Raw genomic sequence first — 14564 nt, 5'->3', positions numbered from 1 at the left:
CTAGATGCTAGCTTACGCTACGGGAAAGATTCATCTTTTCTGAGATATTGAAGCCAAAAAAATTATCCTTAATTTTGTATCATTTGTCAACACAGTGCAGCAACTGCAGACCTTGAGCGGGCTAGCTAGCGAGCTCATTGGCTGCTCTGCGGCAACTGCTGCAGCCTATAGATGAACTTGCGTGAACTCGCGCCCAATGAGAGGCGCCCGCGCGCTCACTGTCCCAAAGCCCGCTAGAATGGCCGTGGCTAGGGTGCATATAAGCGCAGTTCGTAGGCTGGAACCCTGGTTTTCATTGAATGAAGCGAAAATCACTCGTGGCGCGAGCACGGCCAGCTACGCAATACTCGTTCCCTCATCTAGAGAGAACCGAGGTTACGTAGATAACCGAGACGTTCTCTTACGAGAGGTTCTCTCGTATTGCGTAAGCTAGCTTACGCTACGGGAACCCATTGTCAACGCCGTGCGCGCCAAGCATCCACTGCATGAGCCCCAGGGGGGTGGGGGGACCCGGGGGAGCCCTTGTGAGTGGGGAAATAATATTTGGCCGGCAAGAGTGCGGGTCAGTGTGTGTGTGATACATAAGCACATAGTGGGAAGGGTGCCGGTCTGTGCGGAATGTGTCCCATTAGTGCAGCTCACCAGGGGAGCTGTAGCGTATTAAACCGCTAGTAGTTTTGCCTGCAGAGCGGGCACTTCCAGATTGTAAAATCTGACAAAGGTGGAGGGGGAAGCCCAGCCCGCTGCCACACATATGTCCTGAATGGAAATCCCGCTGGACCATGCCCACGAGGAGGCCATGCCTCTGGTGGAGTGAGCCCTAATGCTTAACGGGCATGGCAGGTCTTTCGACGCGTACGCGGCAGCAATAGCGTCCACTATCCATCTAGACAGTGTCTGTTTCGAGGTGGCGAGACCCTTGGTGCGCCCTCCGAATGAAACGAAAAGCTGCTCAGCGCGTCTGAAAGAGGTGGAGCGCGCAGTATACAATCTCAGTGCTCTGACTGGGCAAAGGAGATTTGTGCCGCGTTCGCTATCGGATGCTGGCAGAGCCGATAGGGAAATAATCTGTGCTCTGAAAGGAATACCGATCACCTTGGGGACATAGCCGTGTCTAGGCTTTAAAATGACCTTGGAGTCACTTGGTCCAAACTCCATACACGCAGCGCTGACAGACAGCGCGTGAAGGTCTCCCACACGTTTAACTGATGACAGGGCAGTCAGAAAAACGGTTTTGAGTGAAAGGTATTTCAAATCCACGGATTCAAGCGGTTCGAAAGGGGGCTTTCATAGCTTCGAGAACTACAGAAAGATCCCAGATAGGAACCGATGGGGGCGCGGGGTTCATCCTTCTAGCTCCCTGAAGAAGCGGATGACCAGCTCGTTTTTCCCGTGACTGGCCGTGCAGGGGTTCGGCGAACGCCGCGATGGCCGCCACGTACACTTTGAGCGTGGATGGGGATCTGCCCTTATCCAACAGCTCTTGTAAAAACACGAGCAGTGACGACACCCCACATGTCCGTGGGTCCAGGTCTCTGTCGGTGCACCATTTTGAAAACACCGACCATTTGGACGCATAGAGGCTTCTCGTGGAAGGGGCTCTAGCCTGTATGATAGTGTTCATTACTCCTTCTGGCAAAGCGACGGGTAGTCGTTGATCACCCACGCGTGCAGCACCCAGCGCTCTGGGTGGGGATGCCAGATCGTGCCGCGAGCTTGAGAGAGGAGATCTGCTCTCACTGGGATGGGCCACGGGGCTGTCAGTGACAGCTGCGTAAGCTCCGGGAACCATGTCTGATTCTCCCAGCGCGGGCTATGAGGAGCACCGAGTGACGTGTTTCCTGATCCTCTGCATTACCTGTGGCAATAGCGAGACGGGAGGGAAGGCGTAAAGCGGGCGGTTGGGCCAGTCCTGGGCCAGCTGCGTCCTCGCTTCGAGAAAAATACTGGGCAGTGAGAGTTCTCTTCTGACGCGAAGAGGTCTATCTCTGCTCTGCCGAATATTTGCCATAATTTCTGGACTGTTTGAGCGTGCAGGGACCATTCCCCTGGGGAACATTGTCTCTGGACAGTCTGTCTGGGCCGTCGTTCAGGTGGCCTGGCACGTGCGTCGCCCTCAGCGAGCGCAGGTGGCCCTGGGACCAACTTAGTATGCGTTTTGTCAGATGGAAGAGGTTCCTGGATCTGACACCGCCCTGACAGTTTAGATAGGATACCACAGATCTGTTGTCCGAACGGACCAGGACGTGGTGACCCTGAATGACCGGGAGGAAGTGCACGAGCGCGTACTGGACCGCTATCATTTCCAGACAATTTATGTGAAGGAGCTTTTCCTGAACTGACCATAGACCGAAAACCAGCGAGCCCTCGCAGACCGCGCCCCAACCCGTGTTGGAAGCGTCTGTCGAGATGACTTTTCGGCGAGATACAGCTCCCATCGTCACTCCCTGCTGATACCATTCGGCCACCGTCCAAGGCTGCAGAGCTGATATACAGGTCTGAGTCACTCTGATCGGCTGGCGGCCTGTGGCCCACGCCCGGCGAGACGCGCGGGTGTTTAGCCAATGCTGAAGTGGGCGCATGCACAGTAAACCCAGCTGAAGTACTGCTGCGGCTGAGGCCATGTAACCTAACACTCTCTGAAATTTTTTCAGAGGCGTGAGGCTGTTCATCTGAAAAGACGCGGCTAGTCGCTGAACACAGCGCGCGCGCCGTGTTGATAAGCGAGCCGTCATCGCCACAGAGTCTAGTTCTATTCCAAGGAAGGAAATTGCCTGACTGGGCTGTAGTGAGATCTTGGTCCAATTGACTGCAAGACCCAGACTGTTCAGATGACTGAGGAGAACTGTCCTATGAGACAGAAGCTCCGTATGTGACTGTGCCAAAATCAGCCAATCGTCCAAATAGTTCAGAATTCGCAAGCCCTGACTCCGCCGGGGTGCCATGCACTTCGTGAAAATACGGGGTGCTAAGGACAGGCCGAACGGAAGGACGGTGTATTGATAAACCTGACCGTCGAAGGCGAATCTCAAGAATGGCTTGTGACGGGGATTTATCTGAATCTGAAAATAGGCATCTTTCAGATCGAGAGAAATAAACCAGTCCCCCTGGCGCACATGCGCGAGGAGTTTCCTGATTGTAAGCATTTTGTTCAAAAACCTGAGATCTAATATTGGTCTGAGGCCGCCGTCTTTCTTGGGGACAAGAAAATAACGGCTGTAAAACCCCGACTCGCTCAGTGAAGGCGGCACTCTCTCTATGGCCCTTTTGCACAGAAGGTTTGCTATTTCTGAACGAAGCATGCAGGCTGCTTCCGTGTTCACAGTAGTTTCGAGCCGCGCCCTGAAGCGGGGAGGGCGGCGATCGAACTGTAGCAAATAGCCCTGTTTTATTGTGCTTAACACCCATTTGCATATCCCTGGGATAGCTTCCCACGCTTTGAAGCGTAACGCTAGAGGGTGAATGGCCGAGTCGCCCTGATTGCCGTACACAGCGGGCTGAACAGAATGTGTGAGCGCGCTTATTGTGCTTATGCATGACTGCTCGCAGACAGCAGGGACATGCTGTTCTGTGAGTGACTTCCGATTGAGATGAATGGGGAAAGAGTCACATCTGTTAAGTGATGCGCGAGCATAGTCACGGGCACGGGACTTACACATAGAGAGGTGTTTGCTGGCCGTGTGACAGAGCGGGCAGAGAGGGGACGCGCGCACGGGCTCGTGGGCGCGTTTATTGACTGTAACACTCGAGCGGGCTGTGCCCGCTTTATGTGAGTGTGCTCTGATAGGAACACGGGAAGTGTAATTCTTGTGTGTAGGGGTGAACACTGGATTGTGGGCACATTTTCTACACATAAGACATGTTTGCTCTCTGATAGGGACACGGGAAGTGTAATGCTTGTGTGTAGGGGTGAACACTGGATTGTGGGCACATTTTCCACACATAAGACATGTTTGCTCTTTACAAGATCTTTTTGTGTCGCCGTGAAAATGGCGTTTGAGTGCAGGCAAGCAGGTAGTAACACCGGCTTGTTGGCTGCTGAATTCACCACTGTAGTAGCCTGAGAGAAGGGGACTGACAGCGGGCGAAGCTTTGACGGTGGTCCGGCCGCGGCGGGACTGAGCCGTCGTTTTTTCAACAAAGCTAGGAGGACTTCGGTTGTTCAGGTTTCAGCGCAATCTTAGGCCGAGGCCCGCGGGGGGGCGGCGGTCTGCGGCGGCTTTCTGAGCGCGATCTGGGGCGGCCGCCCTGTCGACGCTGGGAAGTCTGGCTTTGTTGAGCTGGGCGCTGTGAAGATGCTCGTGCAGGAGGCTGGGCGGCCTGCAGAGGAGCTAGCGCGGCGAGGCAGGAAGAGATTCATGGCTTGGGTGGCTTTCTGGACTTCCGAAAAACGGTCAACAATGCCACTTACCACGGAACCGAAGAGACCGGACGGAGAGAGCGGCGCGTTGAGGAACGTGGAGCGCTCAGCTTCTCCCATGTCGGCTAGTGTTAGCCACAGGTGTCTCTCGGTTACAGTCAGCGAGGCCATGCACTTCCCTAGGGCTTGAGCTGCAGCTTTGGTGGCGCGAAGGGCGAGGTCCGTCGCGCTCCTTAGATCTGTAACAGCCTCTGGGTGCCTGCCTTTCTCATCCCATTCCCGAAGAAGGTCCGCTTGGAGGATCTGCAAGACGGCCATGGAATGCAGAGCAGATGCGGCTTGGCCGGGCGGCGGAATAGGCGCGGCCAACACAGGCGGAAGTAGTTCTGCAGGCCTTAGACGGGAGCACTGGCTTAGACCGCCATCTCGCGGAGGGCGGGCAAAGGTGTGCTGCTACCGAATCCTCGACCGGGGATGGAAGAGTAGCCCTTCGGCGGCGCCGTCCACTGAAGCGGAGAGGTGGAGACGTGGGATCGAATCCTGGCCGAGAGGTGCGTTCCACGATATAGAGAGCTCGGCGTGGAGTTCCGGCAGGAAGGGAGCGTCCGGCCGCTGGCGCCAGCGGTGACGGCTTTGAAGAAAGCAGCCGTCGAGTCTGTTGGGAGCCTGCTCAGGGGGCGGTGACCACTCGAGCCCGAGGCGGTCGACAGCCTGTGTGAGGAGGCGAATCAGTTCCCCTTCGACTCCGGCGAGGGTCCTGCTGGATTCCTGGGCCGATGAGGAGGCTTGTGACCACTCCTCGCTGTCCGAAGCCATGATGGAACAGCAGCCCTTGTCCTCCGCCTCGCTCTCCGAGGTGGCTGCAGTGCGGCCGCTCGGCGGCAACTGCGCGTCCCGGGGGGGCGGGGAGGGTGAACGCGATGCTCGAGGTAGAGGCTCCGGCGAGACAGTCGCTTCTAAACCCGGTTCCGGCAGCCTTTGGGAGCGGCGCTTCTTCCAGCGCGGCGAAACAGAAGGAGGCGCCGCGGCTTCGGTCCTGAGCGCTTCGAGTCGAGCCCGCAGGGTCGACATCGGAAGCTCCTCGCAGAGGTCGCATCCGCTGTCAGCGAAGGCGAGCTCTGCATGCCCCAATCCCAGGCAGAGAGCACAGATGATGTGGCGGTCTCCGGCGCTGAGAGGGGTGCGGCATGAACCGCAGGTGCGAGGCATCTTTAAAAAGACGCTCGTGCTCTTTTATGAAGTTCACTGAGGAACTAGTTTGCTTAAAAAGGATACGTCGCCGGATGGCGTAGCTCGCAGGATGGCTGAAGGTGGCGGCGGCCGGCTTCTTCGAGCGCTGTCCAAGCTTGCTTGATGCCCCTGGAATGGCGACGCGGCTTCTTGCAGTTTCAGAGATGCGAAGTGCTTCGCTGAAGAGATGAAAATCAGGGTTCCAGCCTACGAACTGCGCTTATATGCACCCTAGCCACGCCCATTCTGGCGGGCTTTGGGACAGTGAGCGCGCGGGCGCCTCTCATTGGGCGCAAGTTCACACAAGTTCGTCTATAGGCTGCAGCAGTTGCCGCAGAGCAACCAATGAGCTCGCTAGCTAGCCCGCTCAAGGTCTGCAGTTGCTGCACTGCGTTGACAAATGATACAAAATTAAGGATAATTTTTTGGCTTCAATATCTCAGAAAAGATGAATCTTTCCCGTAGCGTAAGCTAGCTTACGCAATACGAGAGAACCTCTCGTAAGAGAACTAGCCATTCCACATGTTGCTCCGGAAAGCAACTGATGGATGAACAGGGAGAAGGCTCAAATGGACCAAATTGTTACCTAACATATTCTTAGTTTGATGTAAAAAAAATACAAAAATAATAATAAAAACCTTCGCTGGATCAAAACGGCAATGGCTTTAAACTTTTGTTACGTTATTTCTGTTATTATTTGAATGTTGGTAACATATGATGATATTTTAACATTGAAAAGACTGTTTTGATCAGCAGTTTTATTATTACAAGCTCTTCTGCCCCTCTTTCCTGGTAAACAGCAGCGCGAATGCAGATAACACACACCAGTTTGATTGCACGCCTCAGGGATCTGATCAAATCGTCCTAATCATAAGTGCGAAGTTACCACTTCCATGCATTTGTAATTGGAAAAAAATAAATGAGTGCAAGGTTCGGTTTTTCAGAGAAATGGTGAATCTGTAACTGTTAAGATAAGGCATTTAGGTTAAATTAAGTGGCACTAATCTGTGAATATTCTGCAGAAGCAGTGGGAATTGTCTGAAGGTGTTTAATAAGGTTGCTGGTGTATCCCCCTTTGGCTTGAAATCTTTGTAGACATTCATGACAGATGGGTTTTCCCGGACTTGTCAGGCGAACCCCAGAATAATTCAAAATCTCGTTATATGAATTGTGTTTTTTAAAAAGCTTCTCATCTCAAAAGTTTCATTTAAATCCATATTATCCATTACGATGACTGCCAAATGAACATGCTGGGATTCAGACGTGTGTGTTTGAAGCATGGGAAAACTTCTACCATTTAAAATATACTGTGGCACCGGCAGCAATTTTCTTTAAGCTTTACTACCGTAGCACCAGTATACCATGCAACCCTATTTCGCACACTAAAATTAAAGCTCCAAACTTTATTTAGAAAAAAGGCGATGTTTCGACCTATTAGGTCTTCATGTGGACAATGATGATAATTAACATATGCTTAACATATGATAATTAAGCAAAGACACTGAGCCCAAGGAATTGTCTCTAGGCTTTAGAGGTTATAACTGTGGCCATGCCATTGAACCCAACACACCCTGATGACAAGATCAAACAAGGTAGAATATTTACTTTTCAGTATCACATTGACCTGGAGCAAACAACCGACATAATGGCTGAGGTGTCTTCAGGACAAATCTCTGAATGCACAAGAATAGCCCAGACAAAGCTTTAAAATGGACACAAATAATGACCGACACTCCCCATTCACTCGGACAGAAAAAACGGTGAAATCCCAGTGGGCAGTCTGGTAGGAGAACAACCAAGAAGACTCAATGCTGTTTTTGATGCCAAAGGCACTCTTACAATATACTGCATAAGGGACCTGAATACTTAATAAAACATTATCTTTAAGGATAGTACAGTGAGTACAGAAATGTGCACCAACTGAAATTAAATTAAGTAAATGCTCTATTTCAAAACCTAGGCTGAATTTTAATGCATCACAGATACACTCCGAACACAAAAGCTGTTCCAAAAAATAGGCAACTTAATAAAGCTACCTCCTACGATACGTTGTTTGGCCAAATTCTGTGCCCAGAAACAAACTTTATGGAAGTCCGTGTATCCAGACGTGAGTGCATGCCAATGTGAGGTTGAGTTCAAAATACATAATGTGCATTCTTGCATCACTATGGTGGTCTCAAACCTCAGTAATCTCAGTAATTAATGGTTTGCCATGACAGTGGTTGACTTGAAAGATAAAACTCACCATAGTAGTTGACAGTTCACACTAAAGCGTACTTTACACATTTTGGAATGCAACTACATACAAAATCAAGCTTGCATTGCTAGAAGTGTCTGTGTTCACATCCTTGCGTTGAGTATATTTATTTTTGGTTGTTTCAATCACTTTTCTACGTAAACATGCACGAGACATATGTTTTTGACAGGATGCGTGTCTCTCACATTTTTTCAGCATTTCACAGTGGAGCACACTGTTTTTAAGACTTTGTGTCAAGACAAAAGAACGTCTCAGTTACTTGAAAAGTAACCCTGGTTTCCTAAGTGGGAACAAGATGCTGCATAATCACATTGGGACACGCCTTGAGTGTCAGGTGGTCTTAAGCCCTTGTACAATCACGCCAATTTATTGCTGGTGGTGCTTAAGTGATGCCCCTAGGGAGCTACGTCATGGACTCCATAAAAGCGTTCGCTTTGGCTTTTTGGGTTCAATCTGAACAGCCCGTTAGGAGGCAAATGGCTATGTAGGCAGCTAAGGAGCAAAACAATTTTTAAACTTTTTAATTTTAACTACTGTTAACAATACAACACAAGATCTTTCCATATATCCCTGCAGGAGGGTAGATTCTTTCAGCACATGCTGGCTGAAACTCTGTTTTTGCCTATCCCGTCCATTATACTGTCTTTTTAGAGTCAGAAGTCTTTTTTTGTTATTTTCTGAGGAGTGAGAAAGAGCAAAAACATTAATACATTCTCTCTGACCAGCAGAACAAAACTCTCTCTCCACGGTGCCTATAGATAAAGAATAAAAGCATAGCACAAATGAGAGAGAGAGAGACAGGAATGAAGGAATGAAAGGGAAGAGAATGACAAGATTTTGAATATGCTGTTTTTACCTAATGGTGAAAATGTACAGACAGTGAAACGGAACTTCCTATCCCAGGCAGGCATCCCATAATGACAAGTCAGATATTAATGAATAGGGGGGACCAGGGCTAGCTTTCACACTTTTTCTTATTTGACAGGGTAGGTTTATTTTTGCAAGCTAATTATTAGACAACATATTAGGGGTGTATTTTTTTTATTTTTCAAGTGCTTGTTATGGTTCCATTTAAAACAAAATGTTATTTTAGCTCAAAGGGAAAATTCAAAGGTGTGTCACATACCAGTTCCAATTTTCAGATGTCCTCACAGGTACAAATATTGCAAATTTACATAGCTGCAAACACATATTTTTTTCTTTCCAAAACCACTCAGATACACTCAGGGTACGATATGAATGACAATCACAAAGTTTAATTTAATTATACCAAAGTCTAGGCAAGATACAGTCTCACTTTGTGTTTAACATACTGGCTGTTGCCTTGCTATGTTACGTGTTACCAGTTTTGTGTATCAAAAACTTTTGGGAGGATTTTCTAAAAGATCTAGGATGAGTTCAACAAGGAACATTTTCAATACATTAAAAAAAGTGGAACATTTTTATAAACTTGGCATGATGATCCACATTAAAATATATGTTATCATCTCTGTATGCTTGCAAGTCTGATGTGTGACCGACGAGTATATAAACGAAAAAATCTCTAATTTAGAAGTTACAAATGTTTTTGAGTTGTTTTCTGGATTCGGGGAGCCCCCAGCATGATGTACACCCCCCCCCACCCCCTGGGGGAGGGCGAGCCTTACTCATCCTCACCTTCCTGAATCTGGGAGGGGACAGGGGGAGGGAAACAATAATGGCTAAAATAGGGGGTAGTCCTGTAACAGTGTAGTACCCCCAACAAAAAAAAAAAAACACTGTAAAATTTAAAAGAGAGGGAAAAGGCCAATGCGGAGCGGCAGTGGGAGAGAGAGAGCCTTCAGCCTCTGGCCAACGGAATGCCCCGGCGTGTTCTCAAGGAACAGAAGTGGTCTCCCCCGCCCCTGGCAGCGGTTCTCCCGCTTCAGGCGGTCGTCCGGGAGCCCCTCCTTGCTCCTGGTCGGCGGTCCTCTCTTGACCCTGCCGTGTTTAGCATCTGATTGAGGTCTCCCCCCGCCCCTGGCAGTGGCCCTGACCGCTCCAGGTGGTCGGCTAGGAGCCCCTTCTCCCCTTGCAGTTGGGCCATTCCTCTGCTTTCAGGTAGCCGGGCTCCTCCGTCCCCCAGCAGATGGCCGCAGTTGCTCCGTTGGGGTGGATGGTAGCGGTGAGAACAGCACTATGCCTTATCCCTCCTCCTTCCCGTGTTTTGGCACCAGTGTAAAGGGATTAATGGAGAGGAGGAGGCGAGAACCGGCTTGACAATATAAATAATAGTTTTAATATAAAATTGAAACCAAAAGACACAAACACACACATATGACAGACAGCTGCCTGTGAATGCTCTCTTTCTCTCGCACCACCATCTGCAGTCGGCCTTTATCCCTCTCCGAGGCTTGATTAGCCTGATAAGGGACAGGGTGTGTTGAATCACAACCCAGCCCCGCCCTCCGCCCTGTCACATAAATATAATTGACACATTCACAGATAATTAAGACATCTGAATAAATGAGCAAAAAACAAAAAGTGTTTTATCCCTGCTCTCACTCTTCATCGTTGCTTGATTTTGGCAAAATGAAACAGTGTCACTTGAAAGCTAAATTTTAATAAAATTATGCCTCTGGCAGTATCTCTTTTTCAAGATTTATATATGGCTTTAGCCACATCCCACAGCTCAGCACATTGAAGATATATGGAATTTTGCTCACAAACATGGCGTGCGGTCATATAGTGACGTCACATGAAACAGGTCTATGCGGTAGAAACATTTGAATCAACCGCTATAAGCTAACATGTTTGTGAAAATGGCGCCAGTAATGTAAAATTAAATTGTGTCTTTATTTCAATTAAAACTGCAAACTAAACCCATCTGCACCATGAAACTCTCAACCCCCTCACACGTTAAACCAGAATCTTCAATTTCCACATTCAAACACGTTGATGGGCTGCAGACATGCCCTTACGAATCAACAGCGTTTGAGAGCTCTAGACTAGCTTGTCTCAACCTCACAGCTCTTCCAGACACATATTCATAGATAAGACTCATTACTCATGCAGAGATTCTGAATCAGCCTACGGGAAGTATGCGCTGAACCAATTCTTCCTCAGAAACCTCAAAGAGAACATGTCATACATGAGTAAATTCGCGTTCTCTGTCCCTACAGACAACAGGGCCCACCTGTACTCCTCCTGGGTGAAGATGGGAATCCTGGAGGGCTGGAGAACTGTGATTTCCACTGTGGTTCTATTCATCTTCACTGGTTCTCCATCATCATAGGCGATCACCACCAACTAAAAGCAGAGTTTAAGAGATAAGCATTTATAAATAGAGATAGGAATAAATAAATGCAAATATTCTAAAAATCATCAGTAAGGGTCTATGACATGACAATGTCTTAAGTTATTCATAAATGCACTGAAACTCCACTCCTCCAAGCAATGACTTGAATGCACATCTTCTAAGAAGAACCAGTTTTACATTTCTGAATTAAAATTTATTCTGAATTAAAAATTAGACATTTTTGTGTAGGGCTTAAAATAACAAATGTGAGGGTGGTGTAACCCTGTGCATGCTGTTAATTAAACTATGTGTCAGCCCTCATTTCCAAATGAGTATATGAAACATTAGTAGAGATACCTACATTTACATCAATGTAAATTGATCCGGGTTCATGATATTGATTACCACAAAAATATTTTTTTACTTGCCTCTCCTTTTCTTTAAAATGAGCAAAAAATCTGTGTTACAGTGAAGCACTTACAATGGATGTGAATGAAGGCCAATTTTTTTATGTTAAATATACAAATTGTTTCAAATGTTTAGCCACAAGACGAAAACAATATGTGTTAACGTGATTTTAGTTTAATAAAATCACATAATAACCTTTTCTGTGTAAAGTTATAGAAAATATTTACAACTTTGTTGCCATCAATATGTAATGTCAACTAACCCTAATAGCCTAAAATGACTGTAAAATGACAATTTAAACAACTTTACAGCTCAAATAATACATACGTTTTAACAGAGGAATGAATGAAAGTGCTTTATTCACTGGTCCATTAAGTCTATTACTCACCCTTTTAAATCATTTCAAATAAAAGGAAATCATGGCGCAGGACGCGAGGTTCAACCAGCACAAAGGCAAAGTAGGAGCTTTCATTACCCGATGACCTTTGCAGTCGTGCAAATAAAATTATAAGCTTCACATTTCTGCCTTTAAACCCTCCAAAAATTGTCCCCATTCACATCCATTGTAAGTTCCTCACTGTAACCTCGATTTTTGTATTTTTAAAGAAAAGAAGGGATGGGGGCCTGGGTCGCTCAGCGAGTAAAGATGCTGACTACCACTCCCGGAGTTGCGAGTTCGAATCCATGGTGTGCTGAGTGACTCCAGCCAGGTCTCCTAAGCAACCAAATTGGCCCGGTTGCTAGGGAGGGTAAAGTCACATGGGGTAACTTCCTTCTGGTCACTATATTGTGGTTCTCACTCTCGGTGGGGCACGTGGTGCATGGATGTCGCGGAGTATAGCGTGAAGCCTCCACATGCGCTATGTCTACGTGGTAACACGCTCGACAAGCCACGTGATAAGATGCGCAGATTGATGGTCAACTGAGATTTGTTTTCCAAATTGGGGAGATAAGAAAAGTCTCAATTAATTTTTGTGGTAATCAACATTATGTCACAAATGCTGTCGATTGAGCTTAACTTGTATTGAACCTGGAATATTCCTTTAATCTCACTTAATAGTAGGTTTATTAATTTTCGTATAGATTCCACTCAAAGTAGATGCATGTGAAGGGTAAATTCCATATGTATAACAGCAGAAGGATGTCCTCTTGGCCCAGACTCACTTTGAAAATGGCATTAGGCTCTTCGTTCAGGTTGACTTTGGTGATAACTCTGCCTGTGTTCATCTCTACATCAAAGATACTGCCACTGTATGGAGACAGCTCCTGGTCCACTGTGTAGCGCACTTTACTGGCGGCTGTACCCTGAGGGATGAACATGGTTAGTATGAACACATCCCCTAGAGCATACCCACCCTCAGGTTAAAGGACAAAAGTTGACATATTATTATATTTCATTCAATGAATCAGATTACTATATAATTACAGAGTTATATTGGTCTCTCAGCTTCAGAAGGGTTTCATTTTATATTTAATTATTTATTATTTCCATGCAATCAAATTATAACATTTTGGAGAATGTTCAAGCTTCTTTTTTTCGATACAATTACGACAGACACCAGTGGCTGTCAAGCGCAATAAAAGCCAAAAAAGTCAAAGAGATATGGCCGAGGGGATGTAAATAACAAAATAATAAAAAGGTGCCGTATAGCTTTTGAGGACTTCAAATATAGCGTATGAGTCATATGCGTATGAATATGAATACTTAAATGCCATTTCGATGATGCTTTGATGAGCGTGGCAGTTTAAATCACCATTCACTTTTGTTTTATGGGAAAGAGCAGCTTGAACATTCCACAAAATATCAAATTTTGTGTTCCACGGAAGAAACAAATTCAAATGGGTTTAAAATGGCATGAGGTTGAGTAAATGAAGCCAAAATGTTCATTTTTGGATGAATTACTCCTTTAAAGGTTTGACTCTTTGAAAAGTTGGTTTGAACTCCCTCAAAGGTCTCTTGTGCATCTTGTTTTGTAGAGCTACAGAGAGCATGTCAGCCGCATCTCATTCTACTGATACTTTACGTCCCGTCTGACTGGCTGCATCTTAAATGTTTGATGCTTTGTGCTGTGGTAAACATACAAAGTCATTTATACTGCTGGAGAAAGAGACAGAAACAACATCACATTTACATCTCTGACAGCCAAGAAATTGGTTTCTAGTTTCTTTTTTAAATCCGTGTCTAAAATTTTCTGTGGCTTATTTTTGGTGTCATAAGTTTTTTTTTGCTCCCCCATATTTTCAAAGCATTATTTAAAGAAGGAATGCATAATTTAACAGCTTGTGTGACACGCCATGTAAATAAACAGCACAAGAGTTTACTTGGTGGTAAACGGCATGACCAGGAAGAGTGAAAAAGGCAGATTTACCTTACCTGACCACTGTAAGCTCTTTAAGACAATCACACACTACGATTAGGGGTGGTAAATGTAAGCAGGGTAAATCTATTAACCGTACATAACAGTATCACTGGCTGCTGTTCTTGTATCAAATCCAGTAATTTTCTGAGGTCGGCTGAGCTTACCTTGTATCGGACCTAATTAATGATTCAACAATGCACAGAAAGCTCAATTTGAACAAACTTAAAAAAAAGTCTTACATTTCAGCAGGTTTGATAATGATCTCTCACTTTAACAGTATGCAAATTCAATTTCAATGGCAAATAAAATTCTTCACACAAAATATACATAGGCAGTGTAGTTCTAGTGGGAAGACTAGCAGCTGTACATCATCGCACCATTAGCTGGGTAATTCCCAGCCAATCACATGTAAGCCATTGCTTTCTAAGTCTACTCACAATCTATCACATTGCTGTTTCAGTGTGCTAACACGGCAACCTCCACCACCCCACCACCACAAATTGAATCTCGTCCTGCACGGGGGTAGGCTCCTTGCCCCTGCCTCCTATCTCCGGCAGGATATGACAGTTCCGAGTACAACTTCTTCGGCCTACGCCAAAGAGAGACATTACTTTTCTGTCTTATATTCATCAAATAAATGTCATCTTAAATTTCCCTCGGTAGAAGTGTAAACCTTACTCTCCAGGCCTCAGG

General features: G+C 46.6%; 1 protein-coding gene across 1 annotated transcript in view; it reads right to left on the bottom strand.

Moving 5' to 3' along the window:
* LOC127617558 (protocadherin-15-like) overlaps positions 1 to 14564 on the bottom strand; it is a 214307-nt gene that overhangs the window by 50590 nt on the left and 149153 nt on the right. The window contains exons 23-24 of the mRNA XM_052089526.1: positions 12676 to 12816; positions 11002 to 11114 (exon numbers count right to left, since the gene is read on the bottom strand). Coding sequence (XP_051945486.1) covers positions 11002 to 11114; positions 12676 to 12816 — 254 coding nt within the window. The remainder of the gene's footprint in view (positions 1 to 11001; positions 11115 to 12675; positions 12817 to 14564) is intronic.

This window comes from Xyrauchen texanus, chromosome 24 (genome assembly GCF_025860055.1).
Source record: "Xyrauchen texanus isolate HMW12.3.18 chromosome 24, RBS_HiC_50CHRs, whole genome shotgun sequence".
Lineage (NCBI taxonomy): Eukaryota > Metazoa > Chordata > Actinopteri > Cypriniformes > Catostomidae > Xyrauchen > Xyrauchen texanus.
This window is presented reverse-complemented; position numbering and strand designations above follow the sequence as displayed.